This window comes from Lutra lutra, chromosome 11 (assembly GCF_902655055.1).
Source record: "Lutra lutra chromosome 11, mLutLut1.2, whole genome shotgun sequence".
NCBI classification, from domain to species: Eukaryota; Metazoa; Chordata; class Mammalia; order Carnivora; family Mustelidae; genus Lutra; species Lutra lutra.
In genome coordinates this window covers 15,168,147-15,193,389 of record NC_062288.1, presented here as the reverse complement: position 1 = coordinate 15,193,389, position 25,243 = coordinate 15,168,147, and the positions used below count along the sequence as shown (strand labels likewise).

The 25,243-nt window shown below is 40.0% G+C and overlaps 1 protein-coding gene across 3 annotated transcripts in view; it reads right to left on the bottom strand.

Moving 5' to 3' along the window:
• AMPH (amphiphysin) overlaps positions 1-25,243 on the bottom strand; it is a 259,498-nt gene that overhangs the window by 87,254 nt on the left and 147,001 nt on the right. For all 3 annotated transcript variants that reach the window (XM_047695519.1, XM_047695517.1, XM_047695518.1), the window contains exons 6-7: positions 5,745-5,852; positions 2,918-3,003 (exon numbers count right to left, since the gene is read on the bottom strand). In XM_047695519.1, the coding sequence (XP_047551475.1) occupies positions 2,918-3,003; positions 5,745-5,852 (194 nt within the window). The remainder of the gene's footprint in view (positions 1-2,917; positions 3,004-5,744; positions 5,853-25,243) is intronic.

The following is a 25,243-nucleotide window of genomic DNA, read 5'->3' as shown; positions in this document are numbered from 1 at the left end:
AATGAGCTCTTTTTCTCTCACATAAACACACACAATACACACAATACAGTCAAAAAATACAATATATATATAAAGGCCTAAAAAAAATTTAAAAATCAGGAAACAAAAGTGTTGGTGAGGATGTGGAGGGTCCTCAAAGAGATAAAAATAGAGCCACCCTACAACCCAGCATAAGATGGTATTTATCCAAAAGATGCAAATATAGTGATCCAAAGGGACACCCGTACCCCAATGTTTCTAGCAGCAATGTCCATGAGAGCCAAACAATGGAAAGAACCCAGAGGTCCAACAACAGATGAATGGAAAAAGATGTAATACACACACACACACACACACACACACACGATGGAATATTTCTCAGCCATCAAAAAACCCTGAAATTTTACCATTTGCAATGATGTGGATAGAGCTAGAGGGTATTATGCTAAATGAAATAAATCAGAGAAAGACAGATTTCACTCATATGCAGAATTTAGGAAGCAAAACAGGATCAAAGGGTAAGGGAGGGAAAAATAAAATAAGACAAAATCTGAGAGGGAAACAAACCATAAGAGATTCTCAACTCTAGAAAACTGCGGGTTGCTGGAGGGGAAGGGGTGGGGGGATGGGGTTACTGGGTGATCAGCATGAAAGCGGGCATGAGACGTGATGAGTACTAGATGTTATATATAACTGATGAAATCACTGAACTCTACCTCTGAAACTAATAATATACTATATGTTAATTAATTGAACTTAAATAAAACCAAAAAAAAATGTTGAAAAGGCCTAAACTAGGTTTTCATCAAAAGGCAGGACCTGATTGACATACAAAGGAGTGAGCCTTGAGTGTGGGAATAAGTCAGTGGATTATAAAGCACCGAAGCATTGAGATTGCATTTGGCCAGATGAGGGGAAATGTTTCCCTCCAAATTTATCCTTCAAATATTCCCATTGTGTTTAAGTTCTTATCAAGCCTTTCATATTACAAGATACTCTGACAGATTCTTACACTGAATGACCAAATACTATCTGGAGAAGACACATAAGCCTCAATGACATCAGTCATCACTGGTTTTGAATTCTTTTTTTTTTTTAAAGATTTTATTTATTTATTTGACAGAGAGAAATCACAAGTAGGCAGAGAGGCAGGCAGAGAGAGAGGAGGAAGCAGGCTCCCTGCTGAGCAGAAAGCCCGATGTGGGGCTCGAACCCAGGACCTGGGATCATGACCTGAGCCGAAGGCAGCGGCTTAACCCACTGAGCCACCCAGGCGCCCCTGGTTTTGAATTCTTACAGAGAACATTAGGAAAAGAAATTCGTTACACACCCAATACATATTAAGGCAAATAATAACTGTGTTCTGGCAATTTTGGCCATTTCCCCAGAAGTATTATCTCATAATTGGAAGTGCTGAGTATTGTGGTACCTTAGCTCTTGCAAAATCAGTTTAAAAAGCAATTGAGTAAGTAATTACATTTGAGACCACAAAAATTCCTTTAGAGGGGGAAAGAACAGAGTAACTGTCTAAACTGTATGCAAATGACAACTTGTGTTTGGGACGGGATATCTGTGGGGGAAGATAATAAGCTCTGGGGAACTACCAGCTGACTTGATGAGTGTCCTTAATGAGGACGAAGACATGGATGCCAAAGACAGATATAAAGATCTTAGACACAAATATTGCTTGAAATATGAGTGTAAAATACATTTCTTTTCTTAAAAGACTTTATTTATTTATTTGACAGAGAGAGGGAACACAAGCAGGGGGCGTGGGAGGGAGAGAAGCAGACTTCCCGCTGAGCAGGGAAACTGATGTGGGCCTTGATCCCAGGACCCTGGGACCATGACCTGAGCTGAAGGCAGAAGGCAGATGCTTAGAGAATGAGCCACTCAAGCACCCGTAAAATAGATTTCTTAAAAAAATATAATTTCATATAGCATGAAATTATATTTTTTTAAGAAATCTATTTTACGGGTGCTTGAGTGGCTCAGTCTCTAAGCATCTGCCCTACAGGCTGAGTTTATCAGGAACTAACCAGAATTTCCTCCAGTTATTTCAGTAGTTCAAAAATAAACATGGAGTGCCTACTCCAGGCAAAAAATTGAGGCAAACTCAATTTTTGGATAAACTCCACTCTAGACCCTCAAAATGCTGACAATTTTAGAGGATAAGTAGGAACTCCAGATTATCTATGGAGGAAGGTTTTAAGGGATGCCAATCTGGTTGGAAGCTGGGCTAGATGGTTTGCCTTAAAGCAGGGTTGCACAGAGAACACAATTCTGTTTATTTGGCAGGGGAGTATGAGGCACTGATGTAAATTGAGAGACATAAGGACCCACTTCATCCAACAACTTCCTGGTTCTACCACTGAGTGGGAAAAAGTAGACAAAGGAGGGACAATGCACTTAATGCCACAAGAAATGCAGAGTACCCATAATAAGAAGAATATTTAGCCCTTCAAACAGGAATGAAGTTCAGGTTAAAAGGTCAGAACTGAAAGCAGAGGTTTGACATCAAAGTTGGAAGACCAGATGACCTCTGGAGTCCTGCCAAGAGCTAAAAGGTATCCTTGTAAATTTCAAAGTTAAGGGCAGTTCTCCACATGCCTCAAATTGAGATCTGGGGCCCCATTTGAGAAATAGATCAAGGTCTAAAACTCTGCGGTCAATACAATAGCTGCTAGCCTCATGTTGTTATTTAAATGAATCGAAACAAAATAAATTAAATCTAAATTGCAGTTCTCCCACCATACTAGCCATAATCCAAGTGTTCAACAGCTCACCATATGTGGCAAGTAGCTATTGCCTAAAATTAACAGAAATAGAACACTTAGATGGCGCTTTAGCATCACAAGCAATAAAGACAAGAGAAGGGATTTCCCTGTTCTTGATTTTTTAAAAGGGATGTGGATACCCTGTACAGAAGCAACTTTACCTTGACCATAACGATGGTAACTCTTCTTGTAAGTCAACATTAAACTCTTCAAATACTTTCTGTGCTTTCTGAAATTCCTCTTCTGCCTAGAAGACACATAACAAGTGTTCACACTAAAAAAATGTCATTGAAACACAAGCCATTTCTATATACAACAACAGCATTTAAAATAAAAAGGGAATAGCTTTACAGCATACTGAGAAGGACAGAAATTTGTCTAGTTAAAATCCACATAATTTTGGGGTGCCTGGATAGCTCAGTGGGTCAGGCATTTGACTCTTGATTTAGACTTTGGTCATGATTTCAGGGTAAGTCTGAGCGCGCCCATCAGGCTCCAAGCTGGGTATGAAGCCTACTTAAGATTCTTTCTCTCCCTCTCCCTCTACCCCTCCCCCACTCATAAGCACACACATATTCCTCTCAAAAACAAACCAAAAAACAAATAAAATTCGCATAATTTTTTTCAATAACAGTGAAATAGTAAGACTTTTTTTAAAAATATTTATTTATTTATTTATTTGACAGACAGAGATCACAAGTAGGCAGAGAGGCAGGCAGAGAGAGAGAGAGGAAGCAGGCTCCCTGCTGAGCAGAGAGCCCGATGCAGGGCTCGGTCCCAGGACCCTGGGATCATGACCTGAGCCAAAGGCAGAGGCTTTAACCCACTGAGCCACCCAGGCGCCCCAAAATAGTAAGTCTTATTAAGACACAAAAACTGACTTGATTACAATGGTTGCTTTTGTAGCCTGGCAGCTTGGCCACAAAAATATAACTGCCTATCCCATACACTGCTCTGTTCTGGATACTGGACATGGATACTTCCCAAAGGACTTCCCCATCTAGTGAGAAATCTAAGTAATTACATCACAAACTAGCACTTACAAACTACTGCAGAGCATGCTACTGGGGAAGACAGTACAGAAACAGAAGGTTCCATAGGGAAAGTGATATTCTAAAGGAATCTGAAGAATCAGCAAATGTTCCATGAAGAAGCAGGTGGAGAGGTGCTACAATGCATAAAGGTGGCGTTCCCTGGGTTAGAATCCCAGCTTACTAATGGTGTCAATTTGTGAAATGGTTTTAACGTTCATCTCTGATGCCTCACTGATAAAATGGAGATGGTAATGCCCACTTCACAGGTATCGTGAGTATTAAGAAGCAATGGCACAGATGAGAGGGTGCCTGGCACCTAAGGTGTCTTACGCAAAGGGCAGCTCTCATCGTGGCTGCTCAGGAACTGATGTGTGGGTCAGGAGAGCGTTAGTTCAGGGTGTGGGTATGAAAGGAGGAGCAGACGGGAAAGAAGATTCAAAAGCTGATTAGGATGAACAGGTGAGTCATAACCAAGTTGTGCAGGTCTCATATGCACACTAAGAAATTTAGATTTGTTTTCTACAGGCTACCTGAGCCACTAAAAGACAAGCAGTGGAGAAACATATCTAGATATGTGATGTAGAAATACTATTCAGACAGCTTTGTGTAGGCAGATAGGAGGAGGCAAGACTGGAAGCAAAGGGAATAGTTAGCAGGTGTCAGTTGGCATCTGTAAGTGACTGGCTTACATAGTAAAAGCTACTAAAATGGGTTTTCTAAAAGAAAACAAATGTTCTATAAGCCCAGCACATAACCGCACCATAGGTTATGTCTTAGAATTTCAAATATGGTTTTCTATCTGAATCTGCCTTTTTTTTTTTAAAGATTTTATTTATTTATTTATTTGACAGAGAGAAATCACAAGTAGGCAGAGAGAGAGAGAGGAGGAAGCAGGCTCCCCGCCAAGCAGAGAGCCCAATGCAGGAATCAATCCCAGGACCCTGAAATCATGACCTGAGCCAAAGGCAGAGGCCTAACCCACGGAGCCACCCAGGCACCCCCTGAATCTGCCTTTTAACTTTAAATATGGACCTTAAACACAGAAAGAAGTGGAGGAACACATTAACTTTCACTGAGCCTGCAGTATTGCTGGGGCCAAGGTTTACTCTGACCAAAATGTGTGAGTCAGTGTCAGCCATGTAAACTCTAAAGTCACATGAAAAACCTTATAAAAAGGGGCACTTGGGTGGCTCAGGTCATGATCCCAAAGTCCTGGGATCGAGCCCCATATCGGGCTTTCTGCTCAGCAGGGAGTCTGCTTCCTCCTCTCTCTCTGCCTACTTGTGATCTCCGTCTGTCAAATAAATAAATAAAATCTTAAAAAAAAAAAAAACACCTTATAAAAATTAGGGAAAGCAGCCCACAAGTACCATGTATCAGCTTAAATTCTGTCCTAATTCCACTCTCCTTTAAAAAGGAAATAACAGGTATACCTTGTTTTGCTATGCTTTGCTTCACTGTGTTTTACTGACACTGAATATTTTTACAGATTGAGGGTTTGTGGCAACCCTGCACCAAGCAAACCTATAGGTAACATTTTTCTAGCAGCATTTGCTTACCTGATGTCTCTGTCTCACATTCACATAATTCACATAATTCTTGCAATATTTAAGCATTTTCATTGTATTTGTTATAATCTATGATCACTGATTATGACTTGCTGAAAGTTCACGTAATAAAATTTTTAGCAATAATGTGTTTCTAATGAAAATATTGTATTTTTAAAGCCAATGCTATTACACACTTGATAGACTATGGTATAGCGTCAACATAACTTTTGGATATACTGGGTAACTAAAAAATTCATTTGATGGCTTTATTACAATATTTGTTTTATTGTCATGGTTGGGAACTGAACCCAAAATATCTCTGAGTTTTGCTTAATTTTAAAAAGCAAAGTCGTTATACATCATATAATATGGAGAGTGGTGTCAACAGTTGGATCAATTCTTACCTTTGAGATCCGACTTTCATCCTTCCTCTTGGAGCTCTGCAAAGCTTCCAGGTGGTGGCGGGCACTGTCATAGTCCACCAGCTTCCTGCTGCGTTTTGCGATGCGATTCTGTTGACAAGAAAATGCATGCATGATTATAGATTCGCTTTTTGATTACTAAAATGCTTCCATTGTGCAGAGTAACAGGATCTTGACTGGACACTGAAAGTGAACCAGAATTTCAGTCAGTGAGTGATACCTGGAAAATCATACTACCACCTCCAATTCTGTCCGTAAAAACCATCAGGTAAATAGCTTTCCTTCTGAAAATAATTAGGCTATGATTATGAACAGTGAAAGGTAGAATTTGCAGTCAAGATCAGAAATATTCCAGAACTGGTTAAGGGAAGCAATACGATCTTTTACCCTCTATTCTAAGTCTTTCAATGTTCCATTTTGAATATCATGGAAGACTCCAGTAGGATTTGGTTTTAGAATTCTAACAACACTCATACCAACAGAAGTTCTATAATGCAAATTTACTTCCTAAAAAAAATCCTTTTTCTTAGTCATGTTCCTCAATCCTTCTGTTCATTAGAATCACCTGAGGAGCCATAAAAACACATGCATCCTTAGAAACTCCACTTCCGTTTAGGATATAGAAGGCTACAAGAAATGTCACTCTCACACGGACAAGAAAAAGTTTGGATAATCTATAAAAGGATAACTCCTTTTGATTCCATCAGAGACCTAAGGGTCACAAGGCAGCAAAATAATCTTAAGTCTTGTATTTGGGAAGAAGAACAAAGTCCCCCAGGGAGAGACAAGACAACAAATCATTTGTGCCAACAAACCAAAGTACAGGTAGAAGTTGTGGACGTGAACACGGCAGCCAACATTTTAACAAAATGGTAGAGGCCTAGCGTGGATTAATGTATCACTGTGGAAAGCTGGGTAGCCAAGACACAAGGGAAAATTGCACTTCAGGGTAAGCTCTTCCCTTCAGCCTCCAATGGATGCTGTAAGAACGCTTGGGAAGAAGATACTCTTTAGCAGTACAGGTAAGAATGAAGTGAGCTATGGGTGATATAGGGTGGGCACTGGGCTATGCCCATTTCATACACCTTTTTCTCTTACAGGATGAAAGCTGTAAGTTGCTTAAGGAGGGAGCCCACAGAGAACAGGCAAAGGTATACTGCTTGATGGAGAGGAATAGAAGCAAAAGCAATCTGGCCCTGCAAAAGGATTAGGAAACCCTTCCAGCCCCTATGATATATGTAAAGATCAATTTTACACAAGGAAGGATAGAAGAAAATCTCTACTGATTGGGGAGGGGTATAAAATCTTCTTGGGCCATCAGCTGTCTCCTTAAACAAGCAGAGGTCTGTTTCCACTCAAGTGGGGCAGGAAATTCCTGTCGAAAGCCAACCAAAGATATGAGACTGATGTTGCTCTAGAGAGGCCAAGAATATGGGGCCCCTGTGTGGCTCAGTTGTTAAGTGTCCGCCTTCAGCTCAGGTCATGATCCCAGGGTCCTGGGATCAAGCCCAGCATCAGGCTCCCTGCTCGGCGGGAAGCCTGTTTCTCCCTCTCCCACTTCCCCTGCTTGTGTTTCCTCTCTCACTGTCTCTCTCTCTGTCAGATAAATAAAATCTTAAAAAAAGAAAAAGGACAGGCCAAGCAAGTATAACAAAACCCAGCCATATCCCCATTATAAGTCTAACACTCAACAATAAGTTTATAGCTGGGGAGGCAGAGTCAAGATGGCAGTAGGCTGGGATGACATCAGGTAGCAGGAGTTAAGCTACATAGTTATAGAACAATTCCGAACACCTACAAATCCAACAGGAGATCGAAGTAAAGAAGAGCAGCAATTCTAGAAACAGAAAATTGACCTCTTTGAAAGGTAGGACATGTGAGAAGTGAATCAGAAGTGATGGGAAGATAGATTGCAGGGGGAGGGCCAGCTCCTCGCAAGCAGCAGAGCTTAAGGTCTGTTCCACTGAGGGACTTTGCTCCAGAGGCTAAGCAGGGGTGGAGCTCTTGTGGGGACAGTGTGGTCTCAGGTCCTGTAGAGTCACAGAAGGATGGGGTGTCTGACTATCAAAGAGCTTGAAGGTATCAGAGTAGGGGAGCTGGATACAGAGACGGAGCTGAGGAGTGAGCGGTCAGGTTGGGGTTACCTTAAACTGTGATCCGTGGCACAGTCAGACCACTGATCTTTGAGCAGAGACCCCACAAGTGGCAGATCCGGGGAGACACTACCTGGAAGAGTGGCAGGGATCTGCTGGGTTTGGAGACTCCAAACAGGGCTGTGTGCCAGAGACAGAAACGCTCAGTCACAGGCTGGGTAAGCTCAGAGCTCAGCGGGAGACCAGGGAGACGAGAGTGATTAAATGCTTTGGCCAAGGGCACACTGAGGAGTGGGGCCCCGAGTACTCCGTTCTTCCAGGCCAGAGATTGATAGGCGGCCATTTTCATTCCAGTCCTCCAGAACTCTTCGGAAAGCATTCACGGAACAAAAGTTACCAAGAGCTAATACCAGCAGATTATTTGGGCCGGCCCCTGGCAAGGGTGGTCCAATTCCACCTCGGGCAAAGACTCTTGAGAATCACTACAACAGGCCCCACCCCCAGAAGATCAGCAAGAAATCCAGCCAAGAACAAGCTCACTAATCAAGGACAACAGCCGAATTCCAGAAGGGAAAGCAAAGCATGGAATTCATGGCTTTCTCCCCATGATTCTTTTGTCTTGCAAAGTTAATTAAATTCTTCAATTTTTTTTTCTTATTCTAATTTTTTTAAATTTTACTCATTCTTTTTTTAACATTTTTTAACTAGTTTTTTTAACAATACCTTTCTTAAAAAAATCTTTTTGAACCTTTATTATTATAGTCATATTTTATCCTTCATTGTATCTAACTTTATCTTTTGTATACACATAGGGTTTTTTCTTCTAAAAACTTTTGCGATACAACTTCTTCTAATAGATCAAAATATACCCTAAATCTAACACAGGGTTTGCTCTAGTCTCCAGACTGAGCAAATTCTATCCATTTTCTTTTTCTTTCTTTTCCCAACCACCTTATCTTATCAACACCTTTTTAAAATTTTTTTTAAATTTTTCATCTTTACACTCATATTCCATCCCTTCATCATGTTAACCCTTATATTTGTGTGTGTGTATATATATATATATATACATATATATATGTGTATATATACATGTATATATATACATATATGTACATATATGTATAATATACATATATGTACATATATGTATATATATATATATATGTAAATATATATATATATACATTTTCTTTTTCTTTCTTTAAAATTATGGAAGGCAGTTTCTACTAAGAGACCAAAATACTTCCAAAATCAAGTTGGTGGCTCTGTCCTATTTACTAGTCTAATATATATATTTTCTCTTTTTTTTTTTCAATTTTTTTTTGTAACTTCTTTTTATGCCCTTTCTTCTCCCCATGATTTGGGGTCTCTTCTGATTTGGTTAACGCACATTTTTCTGCGGTCCTTGCCATCCTCTTAGTATGTTATTTTATTTTATTCTTATTTGGATAAATGACAAGGCAGAAAAACTCATCACAAAAAAAAAAAGAACAAGAGGCAGTACTGAAGGCTAGAGACCTAATCAAAATGGACATTGTTACTATGTAAGAACGAGAGTTCAGAATGATGATTCCAAGGTGCTAGTTGGCTCGAAAAAGGCATGGAAGATATTAGAGAAACCCTCTCTGGAGAAATAAACGCCCTTTCTGGAGAAATAAAAGAACTAAAATCTAACCAAGCTGAAATCAAAAAAGGTATTAATGAGGTGCAATAAAAAATGGAGGCTCTTACTGCTATGATAAATGAGGCCAAAGAGAGAATTAGTGATACAGAAGACCAAATGACAGAGAATAAAGAAGCTGAGGGAAAGAGAGACAAACAACTACTGGACCACGAGGGGAAAATTGGAGAGATAAATGATACCATAAGACAAAACAATATCAGAATAATTGGCATTTCAGAATAAGAAGACAGAGGGAGGCAGAAGGTATATTGGAGCAAATTACTGTAGAGAATTTTCTAATATGGCAAAGGGAATAAGCATCAAAATCCAGGAGGCACAGAGAACCCCCCTCAAAATCAGTAAGAATAGGTCCACACCTCATCATCTAAGAGTAAAACTTACAAGTCTTAGTGACAAAGAGAAAATTCTGAAATCAGCCCGGCACAAGAAGTCTGTATCATACAATATTAGACTGGCAGCAGACTTATCCACAGAGACTTCGCAGGCCAGAAAGAACTGGCATGATATATTCAGAGTACTAAATAAGAAAAACATGCAGCCCAGAATACTATATATCGAGCTAGGTTATCATTGAAAATAGAGGAAGAGATAAAAACCTTATAGGACAACAAAAACTAAAAGAGTTTGTAAACACCAAACCAGCTCTACAGAAAATATTGAAAGGGATCCTCTCAACAAAGAGAGAGCCTAAGAGGAGTAGAACAGAAAGGAACAGAGACAATATACAGTAATAGTTACCTTTCAGGCAATACAATGACACTAAATTCGTATCTCTCAATAGTTACCCTGAATATAAATGGGCTAAATGCACCAATCAAAAGACACAGGGTATCAGAATGGAAACAAAGACAAAACCCATCTATATGCTGTCTACAAGAAACTCATTTTAGACCCAAAGACACCTCCAGATTTAAAGTGAGGGGGCGGGAAACAATTTACCATGCTAATGGACATCAAAAGAAAGCTGGGGTGGCAATCCTTATATCAGATCAATTGGATTTTAAGCCAAAGACTATAATAAGAGATGAGGGAGGACACTATATCATACTCAAAGGCTCTGTCCAACAAAAAGATCTAACAATTTTAAATATCTATGCTCCTAACATGGGAGCAGCCAACTACATAAACCAATTAATAAAAAAATCAAAGAAACACATGGACAATAATACAATAATAGTAGGGAACTTTAACACTCCCCTCACTGAAATGGACCAATCATCCAAGCAAATGTCAACAAGGAAATAAAGGCCTTAAATGACACACTGGACCAGATGGGACATCACAGATCTATTCAGAACATCCATCCCAAAGCAAAAGAATACACATTCTTCTCTAGTGCATATGGAACATTCTCCAGAATAGAGCACATCCTGAGTCACAAATCAGGTCTCAACTGGTACCAGAAGATTGGGATCATTCCCTGCATATTTTCAGACCACAATGCTCTGAAGCTAGAACTCAACCACAAGGGGAAATTTGGAACGAACCTAAATACATGGAGGCTAAAGAGCATCCTACTAAAGAATGAATGGGTCAACCAAGAAATTAAAGAAGAACTGAAAAAAATTCATGGAAACAAATGATAATGAAAACACAATGGTTCAAAATCTGTGGGACACAGCAAACACAGTCCTGAGAGGAAAACATATAGTGAGTGATACAAGCCTTTCTCAAGAAACAGGAAAGGTCTCAAATACACAACCTAATCCTACACCTAAAGAAGCTGGAGAAAGAACAGCAAAGAAAGCCAAAATGCAGCAGGAGAAGAGAAATAATAAAGATCAGAGCAGAAATCAATGAACTAGAAACCAAAAGAAACAGTAGAACAAATCAATGAAACTAGGAGCTGGTTCTTTGAATGAATTAATGAGATTGATAAACCCCTGCCCAGACCTATCAAAAAGAAAAGAGAAAGGACCCAAATAAATAAAATCATGAATGGAAGAGGAGAGATCACAAACAACACCAAAGACATAGAAACAATTGTAAGAACATAATATGAGCAACTATACGCCAGCAAATTACACAATCTGGAAGAAATGGATGCATTCCTAGAGACATATAAACTACCACAACTGAACCAGGATGAAGTAGAAAACCTGAGCAGACCCATAACCAGTAAGGAGACTGAAGAAGTCATCAAAAATCTCCAAACAAACAAGGGCCCAGGGCCACATGGCTTCCCAGGGCAATTCTACCAAGCATTAAGGGGTATAAGCATTGAGGGGCACCTAGGTGGCTCAGTGGGTTAAGCCCCTGCCTTCAGCTCAGGTTATGATCTCGGGGTCCTGGGATCAAGCCCTGTACCGGGGGTCTCTGCTCAGCAGAGAGCCTGTTTCCTCCTCTCACTCTCTACCTGCCTCTCTGCCTCCTTGTGATCTGTCTGTTAAGTAAATAAAATCTTTTAAAAATGAATAAATAAAATAAGAATTAAATCCTATTCCCCTGAGACTGTTCCAAAAAATAGAAATGGAAGGAAAACTGCCAAACTCATTTTTTGAGGCAAGCATTACCTTACCTTGATCCCAAAACCAGAAAAAGACCCCATCAAAAAGGAGAAATAGAGATCAATATCCTTGATGAACACAGATGTGAAAATTCTCACCAAAATACTAGCCAATAGGATCCAACAGTACTTTAAAAGGATTATTCACCACGACCAAGTGGATTTATTCCAGGGCTGCAAGGTTGGTTCAACATCCACAAATCAATCAGTGTGACACAATACATTAATAAAAGAAAGAACAAGAACCATATGATACTCTCAATAGATGCTGCAAAACCATTTGACAAAGCACAGCTTCCTTTCTTCATCAAAACTCTACAAAGTGTAGGGATAGAGGGTACTTACTTAATATCATCAAACCCATCCATGAAAAACCCACACTGAATATCATTCTCAATGGAGAAAAACTGAGACCTTTTCTGCTAAGGTCAGGCACACGGCAGGGATGTCCATTATCACCAAGGCTATTCAACATAGTACTAGAAGTCCTAGCCACAGCAATCAGACAACAAAAAGAAATTAAAGGCATCCAAATTGGAAAAGAAGTCAAAGTACCACTCCTCGCAGATGATATGATAATTTATGTAGAAAACCCAAAAGACTCCACTCCAAATCTGCTAGAACTTTTATGGGAATTCAGTAAAGTGTCAGGATATAAAATCAATGCACAGAAATCAGTTGCATTTCTATACACCAACAACAAGACAGAAGAAAGAGAAATTAAGGTATCAATCCCATTTACAATTGCACCCAAAACCATAAGATACCTAGGAATAAACCTAACCAAAGAGGCTAAGAATCTATACTCAGAAAACTATGAGTTACTCATGAAAGAAACTGAGAAAGACACAAAGAAATGGAAAAATGTTCCATGCTCATGATTGGAAGAACAAATATTGTGAAAATGTCTACAGTACCTAAAGCAATCTATATGATTAATGCAATCCCTAACAAAATACCATCCATCTTTTCAACGAAATGGAACAAATAATCCTAAAATTTGTATAGAACCAGAAAAAACCTTGAATAGCCATAGGAATATTGAAAAAGAAAGCCAAAGGTGGTGGCATCACAATTCCAGATTTCAAGCTCTATTACAAAGCTGTCATCATCAAGAGAGACACATAGATCAATGGAACAGAATAGAGAGCCCAGAAATAGACCCTCAACTCTATGGTCGACTCATCTTCAACAAAGCAGGAAAGAATGTCCAATGGAAAAAAGACAGCCTCTTCAATAAATGGTGTTGGGAAAACTGGACAGCCACATGCAGAAAAATGAAATTGGACCATTTCCTTATACCACACATGAAAATGGACTCAAAATGGATGAAGGACCTCAATGTGAGAAAGGAATCCATCAAAATCCTTGAGTAGATCACAGGCGGCAACCTCTTTGACCTCAGCTGCAGCAACGTCTTCCTGGGAACATCGCCAAAGGCAAGGGAAGCAAGGGCAAAAATAAACTATTGGGATTTCATCAAGATCAAAAGCTTTTGCACAGCAAAGAAAACAGTTAACAAAACCAAAAGACAACTGACAGAATGGGAGAAGATATTTGCAAATGACATGTCAGATAAAGGGCTAGTGTCCAAAATCTATAAAGAACTTAGCAAACTCAACACCCAAAGAACAAATAATCCAATCAAGAAATGGGCAGAGGACATGAACAGACATTTCTGCAAAGAAGACATCCAGATGGCCAACAGACACATGAAAAAGTGCTCCACATCACTTGGCATCAGGGAAATACAAATCAAAACCACAATGAGATACCACCTCACACCACTCAGAATGGCTAAAATTAACAAGTCAGGAAATGACAGATGCTGGCGGGGATGCAGAGAAAGGGGAACCCTCCTACACAGTTGGTGGGAATGCAAGCTGGTGCAACCACTCTGGAAAACAGCATGGAGGTTCCTCAAAATGTTGAAAATAGAACTACCTCATGACCCAGCAATTGCACTACTGGGTATTTACCCTAAAGGTACAAACATAGTGATTGGTAGGGGCACGTGCACCTGAATGCTTATAGCAGCAATGTCTACAATAGCCAAACTATGGAAAGAACCTAGATGTCATCAACAGATGAATGGATAAAGAAGATGTGGTATATATACACAATGGAATACTATGCAGCCATCAAAGGAAATGAAATCGTGCCATTTGCGACAACGTGGATGGAACTAGAGGGTATCATGCTTAGCGAAATAAGTCAATCAGAGAAGGACAACTATCATATGATCTCCCTGATATGAGGAAATGGGAGATGCAACATGGGGAGGTAGGGAGTAAGAGAAAAATAAATAAACAATATGGGATTGGGAGGGAGACAAACCGTAAGTGACTCTGAATCTCACAAAACAAACCAAGGGTTGCTGGGGGGAGGGGGGTTGGGAGAGGGGGGTGGGGATATGGACATTGGGGACAGTAGGTGCTATGGTGAGTGCTGTGAAGTGTGTAAACCTGGCGATTCACTTACCTGTACCCCTGGGGATAAAAATAAATTATATGTTTATAAAAAAATAAAATAAAATAAAATAAAAAGGATGTCAGAGAGGAAAAATTTCCTTGATACACTAATTGCTACACTTGAAACAGCCAAGAAAGAACAGTATACTTGAAAATGCATCAAAAAAAAATTATTCACATTAAAACACAAAGAGATCTTGATGAAGTCCCAAAAGTTCAGCTTCTCTTTTGTTTCCTCTGCCTTTGCAGGCGTATCTTGGAAGAAGTTACTGTGGCCCATGTCAAAGAGGTTACTGCCTATGTTCTCCTCTAGGATTTTGGTAGATTCCTGCTTCACGTTGAGGTCTTTTATCCATTTTGAGTTTCTCTCTGTGTATGGTGTAAGAGAATGATCGTGTTTCATTCTTCTAGATGCAGCTGTCCAATTTTCCCAGAACCATTTATTGAAGAGACTGTCTTTTTTTCCACTGGATATTTTGTCCCTCTTTGTCAGAGATTAGTTGATGATAGAGTTGAGAGTCCATATCTGGGCCCTCTACTCTGTTCCACTGTGTCTGTTTTTGTGCCAGTACCATGTTATCCTGGTGATCACAGCTTTGTAGTAAAGCTTGAAATCAGGCAACGTGATGCTCCCACTTTTGTTTTCCTTTTTCAAAATTTGCTTAACAATTCGGGATCTTTTCTGGTTCTATACAAATTTTAGAATTTTTTCTTCCAGCTCTTCAGAAAATGCTGGTGGAATTTTGCTCGGAATGGCACTGAAAGTATAGATGGCTCTTGACAGTATAGAAATTTCAACAATTATTCTTCTAATCCATGAGAATGGAATGCTCTTCCACCTTTTTGTGTCTTCTTCAATTACTTTCATGAGTGTTCTGTAGTTGCTCGAGTTCAGATCCTTTACCTCTTTGGTTAGGTTTATTCCCAGGTATCTTATGGTTCTTGGTGCTACAGTAAATGGAATCGATTCTCTAATTTCCCTTTCTATTTTTTCATTGTTAGTGTATAAGAAAGCAATTGATTTCTGTAGATTGATTTTGTATCCTGCCACATTACTGAATTGCTGTATGAGTTCTAGTAGTTTGGGGGTGGAGTCCTCTGGGTTTTCCATATAAAGTATCATGTCATCTGCGAAGATGGAGAGTTTGACAACTTCCAATTCGAATACATTTTATTTCTTTTTGTTGTCTGATTGCTGTTGCTAGGACTTCTAGTACTATGTTAAACAACAGTGGTGAGATTGGACATTCTTGTCATGTTCCTGATCTCATAGGGAATGCTGTCAGCTTTTTCCCATTGAGGATGATATTCACTGTGGGTATTTCATAGATTTTATGAAGTTGAGTAATGTTCCCTCTATCCCTATACTTTGAATCATTTTAATCAGGAAAGGATGCTGTACCTTGTCAAATGCTTTTTCTGCATCAATTGAGAGGACCACGTGATTCTTCTCTCTTCTCTTATTGATTTGTTCTATCACACTGATTGATTTGTGAATGTCGAATACTCTTGCATCCCATGGATAAATCCCACCTGGTCATGGTGCATAGTGTTTTTAAATGTACTGTTGGATCCTGTTAGTTAGGATCTTGTTGAGAATCTTGGCATCTGTATTCCTCAGGGATATTGGTCTGAGATTTTCCTTTTTGATGGGGTCTTTGCCTGGTTTGGGGATCAGGGTAATGTTGGCTTCATAAAAAGAGTCTGGAGTTTTCCTTCTGTTTCTATCTTTTCAAACAGCTTCAGGACAATAGGTATTATTTCTTCTTTGAAAGTTTGGTAGAATTCTCCAGGGAATCCATCAGGTCCTGGGCCCTTGTTTTTTTGGGAGGTTTTGATCACTGCTTTAATTTTGTTACTAGATATTGGACTACTGAGGTTGTCAATTTCTTCCTGATTCAGTTTTGGAAGTTTATAGGTGTCCAGGAATGCACCCATTTCATCTAGGTTGCTTAACGTATTGGCATATAACTGTTGATAATTTCTGATGATTGTTTCTATTTCCTTGGTGTTAGTCGAAAATGAACTTTTGGGACTTCATCAAGATAAAAAGCTTTTGACCCTCAGTCAAGATGGCGGAGAAGTAGCAGGCTGAGACTACTTCGGATAGCGGGAGATCAGCTAAATAGCTTATCTAAAGATTGCAAACACCTACAAATCCAACGGGAGATTGAAGAGAAGAAGAACAGCAATTCCAGAAACAGAAAATCAACCACTTTCTGCAAGATAGGACTGGCGGAGAAGTGAATCCAAAGCGACGGGAAGATAGACCGCGGGGGGAGGGGCCGACTCCCGGCGACAAGCGGAGCAAAAGAGAAAAATCAGGACTTTAAAAGTCTGTTCCGCTGAGGGACATCGCTCCAGAGGCTTAACTGGGGTGAAGCCCAGGCGGGGTCAGCGCGGCCTCAGCTCCCGCAGGGTCGCAGAAGGATCGGGGGTGTCTCAGTGTCGCAGAGCTTACCGGTATTAGAACGGGGAAGCCGGCTGCAGAGACAGAGCCGAGGAGTGACTCTCAGCTCGGGGTTGCCTTGAACCGGTCGCAGGCTCGGTCAGCTCGGAGCGCGGCCGGAGGCCAGGGTGACGGGAGTCATTGGGCGCTGTTCTCTGAGGGCGCACTGAGGAGTGGGGGCCCCGGGCTCTTGGCTTCCTCTGGGGCCGGAGACCGTGAGGGCCGCCATCTTTATTCCCGTCCTCCGGAACTCTACGGAAAGCGCTCAGGGAACAAAAGCTCCCGAAAGCAAACCCAGCAAACCCAAGCAGATTACACAGCGCGGCGCCCGGGTAAGGGCGTGCACTCTCGCCTGGGGCAAAGATGCTTGAGAATCACTACAACAGGCCCCTCCCTCAGAAGATCAACGGGAAACCCAGCCAGGACCAAGTTCACCTACCAAGGAGAGCGGCGGAATTCCAGAGGAGAAGAAAGGCAAAGCACAGAACTCATGGCTTTCTCCCCATGATTTTTTAGCCTTGCAGTTAATTAATTTTTTTTCTTTTCAATTTTTTTTTCATTTCTCTTCTTCTGCTAAATTTTTTTAACTTTTACCGTTTTCTTTCTTTAACGTTTTTTAAATAGTTTATCTAATATCTATATTTTTTTCCTCTTTTTATATTTTTTCTTTATCGGCTTTCTTTTTTTAATAGTTGTTTTTTTTTCTTTCTTTCTGAACCCCTTTTTATCCCCTTTCTCCCCCCCTCACAATTCGGGATCTCTTCTGATTTGGCTAAAGCTATTTTCCTGGGGTTGTTGCCACCCTTTTAGTATTTTACTTGCTCCTTCATAAACTCTTATCTGGGACAAAATGACAAGGCGGAAAAATTCACAACAAAAAAAAAAACAAGAGCAGTACCAAAGGCTAGGGACCTAAATCAATACAGACATTGGTAATAGTCAGATATAGAGTTCAGAATGACGAGTCTCAAGGTTCTAGCCGGGCTTGAAAAAGGCATGGAAGATATTAAAGCAACCCTCTCGGAGATATAAAGCCCTTTCTGGAGAATAAGAGAACTAAATCTAACCAAGTTGAAATCAAAAAAGCTATTAATGAGGTGCAATCAAAAATGGAGGCTCTCACTGCTAGGATAATGAGGCAGAAGAAAGAATTAAGCGATATAGAAGACCAAATGAACAGAGAATAAAGAGCTGAGCAAAAGAGGGACAAACAGCTACTTGGACCAACGAGGGGAGAATTCGAGAGATAAGTGACACCATAAGACGAAACAACATTAGAATAATTGGGATTCCAGAAGAAGAGGAAACAGAGAGGGGGAGCAGAAGGTATATTGGAGAGAATTATTGGAGAGAATTTCCCCAATATGGCAAAGGGAACAAGCATCAAAATTCAAGAGGTTCAGAGAACCCCCCTCAAAATCAATAAGAATAGGTCCACACCCCGTCACCTAATAGTAAAATTGACAAGTCTTAGTGACAAAGAAAAGATCCTGAAAGCAGCCTGGGAAAAGAAGTCTGTAACGTACAATGGTAAAAATATTAGATTGGCAGCAGACTTATCCACAGAGACCTGGCAGGCCAGAAAGAGCTGGCATGATATATTCAGAGTACTAAATGAGAAAAACATGCAGCCAAGAATACTATATCCAGCTAGGCTATCATTGAAAATAGAAGGAGAGATTAAAAGATTCCAGGACAAACAAAAACTGAAAGATTTTGCAAATACCAAACCAGCTCTACAGGAAATATTGAAAGGTGTCCTCTAAGCAAAGAGAGACCCTAAAAGTAGTAGATCAGAAAGAAACAGAGACAATATACAATAACAGTCACCTTACAGGCAATACAATGGCACTAAATTCAATCTCTCAATACTTACCCTGAATGTTAATGGGCTAAATGCCCCAATCAAAAGACACAGGGTATCAGAATGGATCAAAAACAAACCCATCTATATGTTGCCTACAAGAAACTCATCTTAAACCCGAAGACACCTCCAGGTTTAAAGTGAGGGGGTGGAAAAGAATTTACCATGCTGATGGACATCAGAAGAAAGCAGAGTGGCAATCCTTATATCAGATCAATTAGATTTTAAGCCAAAGATTATAATAAGAGATGAGGAAGGACACTATATCATACTCAAAGGAACTGTCCACAAGAAGATCTAACAATTTTAAATAGCTATGCCCCTAACGTGGGAGCAGCCAACTATATAACCAGTAATAACAAATCAAAGAAACACATCGACAAGAATACAGATATAGTAGGGGTTTTAACACTCCCCTCACTGAATGGACAGATCATCCAGCAAAAGATCAACAAGGAAATCAAGGCCTTAAATGAAACACCGGACCAGATGGACATCACAGATATATTCAGAACATTCATCCCAAAGCAACAGAATACACATTCGTCTCTAGTGCACATGGAACGTTCTCCAGAATAGATCACATTCTTGGTCCGAAATCAAGTCTCACCGGTATCAAAGATTGGGATCATTCCCGCCATATTTTCAGACCACAATGCTCTAAAGCTAGAACTCAATCACAAGAGGAAAATTTTGGAAAGAACCCAAATACATGGAGACTAAACAGCATCCTTCTAAAGAATGAATGGGGTCAACCAGGAAATTAAAGAAGAAATTGAAAAAATTTATGGAAACAAATGATAATGAAAACACAACGGTTCAGAATCTGTGGGACACAACAAAGGCAGTCCTGAGAGAAAATATTAGCGGTACAAGCCTTTCTCAAGAAACAAGAAAGGTCCTCAGCTACACAAACCTAACCCTACACCTAAAGGAGCTGGAGAAAGAACAATAAAGAAACCCTAAACCCAGCAGGAGAAGAGAAATCATAAAGATTAGAGCAGAAATCAATGAAATAGAAACCAAAAAAACATAGAACAAATCAACGACACTAGGAGCTGGTTCTTTGAAAGAATGAATAAGATTGATAAACCCTGGCCAGACTTATCAAAAAGAAAAGAGAGAGGACCCAAATAAATAAAATCATGAATGAAAGAGGAGAGATCACAACGAACACCAAAGAAATACAGACAATTCTAAGAACATACTAGGAGCAACTCTACGCCAACAAATTTGACAATCTGGAAGAAATGGATGCATTCCTAGAGACATATAAACTACCACAACTGAACCAGGAAGAAATGGAAAGCCTGAACAGACCCATAAGCAGTAAGGAGATTGAAACAGTCATCAAAAATCTCCAAACAAACAAAAGCCCAGGGCCAGACGGCTTCCCGGGGGAATTCTACCAAACATTTAAAGAAGAACTAATTCCTATTCTCCTGAAACTGTTCCAAAAAATAGAAATAGAAGGAAAACTTCCAAACTCATTTTATGAGGCCAGCATCACCTTGATCCCAAAACCAGACAAGGATCCCAACAAAAAAGAGAACTACAGACCAATATCCTTGATGAACACAGATGCAAAAATTCTCGCCAAAATACTAGCCAATAGGATTCAACAGTACATTAAAAGGATTATTCACCACGACCAAGTGGCATTTATTCCAGGGCTGCAAGGTTGGTTCAACATCCGCAAATCAATCAATGTGATACAACACATTAATAAAAGAAAGAACAAGAACCATATGATACTCTCCATAGATGCTGAAAAAGCATTTGACAAAGTACAGCATCCCTTCCTGATCAAACTCTCAAAGTGTAGGGATAGACGGCACATACCTCAATATTATCAAAGCCATCTATGAGAAACGCACCGCAAATATCATTCTCAATGGAGAAAAACTGAAAGCTTTTCTGCTAAGGTCAGGAACACGGCAGGGATGTCCGTTATCACCACTGCTATTCAACATAGTACTAGAAGTCCTAGCCACAGCAATCAGACAACAAAAGGAAATTAAAGGCATCCAAATCGGCAAAGAAGAAGTCAAACTATCACTCTTCGCAGATGATATGATACTATATGTGGAAAACCCAAAAGACTCCACTCCAAAACTGCTAGAACTTGTACAGGAATTCAGTCAAGTGTCAGGATATAAAATCAATGCACAGAAATCAGTTGCATTTCTCTACACCAACAACAAGACAGAAGAAAGAGAAATTAAGGAGTCCATCCCATTTACAATTGCACCCAAAACCATAAGATACCTAGGAATAAACCTAACCAAAGAGACTAAGAATCTATACTCAGAAAACTACAAAGTACTCATGAAAGAAATTGAGGAAGACACAAAGAAATGGAAAAATGTTCCATGCTCCTGGATTGGAAGAATAAATATTGTGAAAATGTCTATGCTACCTAAAGCAATCTACACATTTAATGCAATTCCTATCAAAGTACCATCCATTTTTTTCAAAGAAATGGAACAAAATAATCCTAAAATTTATATGGAACCAGAAAAGACCTCGAATAGCCAAAGGAATATTGAAAAAGAAAGCCAAAGTTGGTGGCATCACAATTCCGGACTTCAAGCTCTATTACAAAGCTGTCATCATCAAGACAGCATGGTACTGGCACAAAAACAGACACATAGATCAATGGAACAGAATAGAGAGCCCAGAAATGGACCCTCAACTCTATGGTCAACTCATCTTCGACAAAGCAGGAAAGAATGTCCAATGGAAAAAAGACAGCCTCTTCAATAAATGGTGTTGGGAAAATTGGACAGCCACATGCAGAAAAATGAAATTGGATCATTTCCTTACACCACACACGAAAATAGACTCAAAATGGATTAAGGATCTCAATGTGAGAAACGAATCCATCAAAATCCTCGAGGAGAACACAGGCAGCAACCTCTTCGACCTCAGCCGCAGCAACATCTTCCTAGGAACATCACCAAAGGCAAGGGAAGCAAGGGCAAAAATGAACTTTTGGGATTTTATCAAGATCAAAAGCTGTTGCACAGCAAAGGAAACAGTGAACAAAACCAAAAGACAACTGACAGAATGGGAGAAGATATTTGCAAATGACATATCAGATAAAGGGCTAGTGTCCAAAATCTATAAAGAACTTAGCAAACTCAACACCCAAAGAACAAATAATCCAATCAAGAAATGGGCAGAGGACATGAACAGACATTTCTGCAAAGAAGACATCCAGATGGCCAACAGACACATGAAAAAGTGCTCCACATCACTCGGCATCAGGGAAATACAAATCAAAACCACCATGAGATATCACCTCACACCAGTCAGAAGGGCTAAAATTAACAAGTCAGGAAATGACAGATGCTGGCGAGGATGCGGAGAAAGGGGAACCCTCCTACACTGTTGGTGGGAATGCAAGCTGGTCCAACCACTCTGGAAAACAGCATGGAGGTTCCTCAAAATGTTGAAAATAGAACTACCCTATGACCCTGCAATTGCACTGCTGGGTATTTACCCTAAAGATACAAACGTAGTGATCCGAAGGGGCACATGCACCCGAATGTTTATAGCAGCAATGTCTACAATAGCCAAACTATGGAAAGAACCTAGATGTCCATCTACAGACGAATGGATAAAGAAGATGTGGTATATATACACAATGGAATACTATGCAGCCATCAAAAGAAATGAAATCTTGCCATTTGCGATGACGTGGATGGAACTAGAGGGTATCATGCTTAGCGAAATAAGTCAATCGGAGAAAGACAACTATCATATGATCTCCCTGATATGAGGGAGAGGAGATGCAACATGGGGGGTTGAGGGGGTAGGAGAAGAGTAAATGAAACAAGATGGGATTGGGAGGGAGACAAACCATAAGTGACTCTTAATCTCACAAAACAAACTGAGGGTTGATGGGGGGAGGGGGTTGGGAGAGGGGGGTGGGGTTATGGATATTGGGGAGGGTATGTGCTATGGTGAGTGTTGTGAAGTGTGTAAATCTGGCGATTCGCTGACCTGTACCCCTGGGGATAAAAATATATGTTTATAAAGCTGTAAAAAAAAGAAAAGAAAAAAGAAAGGATGAATACCCAAGTTTTGTAGCAACATGGACGGGACTGGAAGAGATTATGCTGAGTGAAATAAGTCAAGCAGAGAGAGTCAATTATCATATGGTTTCACTTATTTGTGGAGCATAACAAATAGCATGGAGGACAAGGGGAGATGGAGAGGAGAAGGGAGTTGAGGGAAATTGGAAGGGGAGGTGAACCATGAGAGACTATGGACTCTGAAAAACGATCTGAGAATTTTGAAGGGGTGGGGGGTGGGAGGTTGGGGGCACCAGGTGGTGGGTATTGTAGAGGGCACGGATTGCATGGAGCACTGGGTGTGGTGCAAAAATAATGAATACTGTTATGCTGAAAAAATTAAAAAGTTAAAAAAACAAGATAAAAAGCTTTTGTACAGCAAAGGAAAACAGTCAACAAAACAAAGAGGCAACTGATGGAATGGGAGATGATACTCGCAAATTACAGTATAGGCAAAGGGCTGATATCCAAGATCTATAAAGAACTCCCCAAACTCAACACACACAAAATTAACAATCACATCAAAAAATGGGCAGAAGACATGAACAGACACTTCTCCAATGAAGACATACAAATGACTGACAGACACATGAAAAAAATGTTCATTTTCATTAGCCAACCGGAGATTCAAATCAAAACCACATTGAGATACCACCTCAATGTGTTATCTAACAACAGTTAGAATGGTCAAAATTAACAAGACAGTAAACAACATGTATTGGAGAGGATGTGGAGAAAGGGGAACCCTCTAACACTGTTGGTGGGAATGCAAGTTGGTGCAGCCAATATCGAAAACAATGTGGAGATTCCTTAAGAAATTAAAAATAGAACTTCCCAATGACCCTGAAATTGCACTACTGGATATTTACACCAAAGATCCAGATGTAGTGAAAAGAAGGGCCATCTGTACCCCAATGTTCATTGCAGCAATGGTCACAGTCACCAAACTGTGGAAAGAACCAAGATGCCCTTCCATGGACAAATGGATAAGGAAGATATGGTCCATATATACAATGGAATATTATGCTTCCATCAGAAAGGGTGAATACTCAACTTTTGTATCAACATGAACAGGACTGGAGGATATATGCTGAGTGAAATAAGTCAAGCAGAGAGAGTCAATTATCGTATGATTTCACTTACTTGGGGCACATAAAGAATAACATGGAGAGCATTAGGAGAAGGAAAGGAGAAGTGAGTTGAGGAAATCAGAGGGGGAGATAAACCATGAGAGACTGTGGACTCTGAGAAACAAACTGAGGGTTTTGGAGGGGAGAGGGATGGGAGGTTCAGTGATCCTGGTGGTAGGTTTTATGAAGGGCACGAATTGCATGGAGCACTGGGTGTGGTGCATAAACAATGAATTCTATAACACTGAAAACAAAAAAATTAATAAATTTTTTAAAAAGAAATTAAAAATAGAGCTACCCTATGACCCTGCTATTGCACTATTATTTACCCCAAAGATACAGATGTAGTGAAAAGAAGGGCCATGTGTACCCCAATGTTCATAGCAGCAATGGTCACAGTCACCAAACTGTGGAAAGAACCAAGATGCCCTACAACAGACAAATGGATAAAGAAATTATGGTCCATATATACAATGGAGTATTATGCCTCCATCAGAAAGGATGAATACCCAACTTTTCTATCAGCATGGACAGGACTGCAGGAGATTATACTGAGTGAAAAAAGTCAAGCAGAGAGAGTCAGTTATCATACGGTTTCACTTAGTTGTGGAGCAGAAGGAATAACATGGAGTACATTGGGAGATGGAGAGGAGAAGTGAGCTGGGGGAAATCAGAAGGCGAGACAAACCACGAGAGACCGTGGACTCTGAGATACAAACTGAGGGTTTTGGAGAGGGTCTGGGAGGTGGGGTGAACCTGGTGGTGGGTATTAAGGAGGCCACGTATTGCATGGAGCACTGGGTGTGGTGCACAAACAATGAGTTTTGGAACATCAAAAACAAAATAGAATTAAATTTTAAAAAAACACACACACAAAGAGAAATGGGGTTGAAAAATAACAGCATCAAGCATACAGAACCCCAAGAATAACAAACACTGAACAATATCCATCCAGACACTTCATAGCCAAACTGCGTAAAATCAAGAAGAAAAATATAAAGACAAAGGCAAGGACTGTAGAAAGCTAATCTTGAGAAACTATACAAGCCAAAATACAATGACATAACATTTTTAATGTGCTGAAAATTTAAAAGAAAAAGAAAAAGAAATCTGCCAACTCAGAATTCTATTCCCAGTGAAATACCTTCCAAAAGTAAAAGTGAAATAAAATATTTATCAGACTGGGGAGCCTGTATGACTCA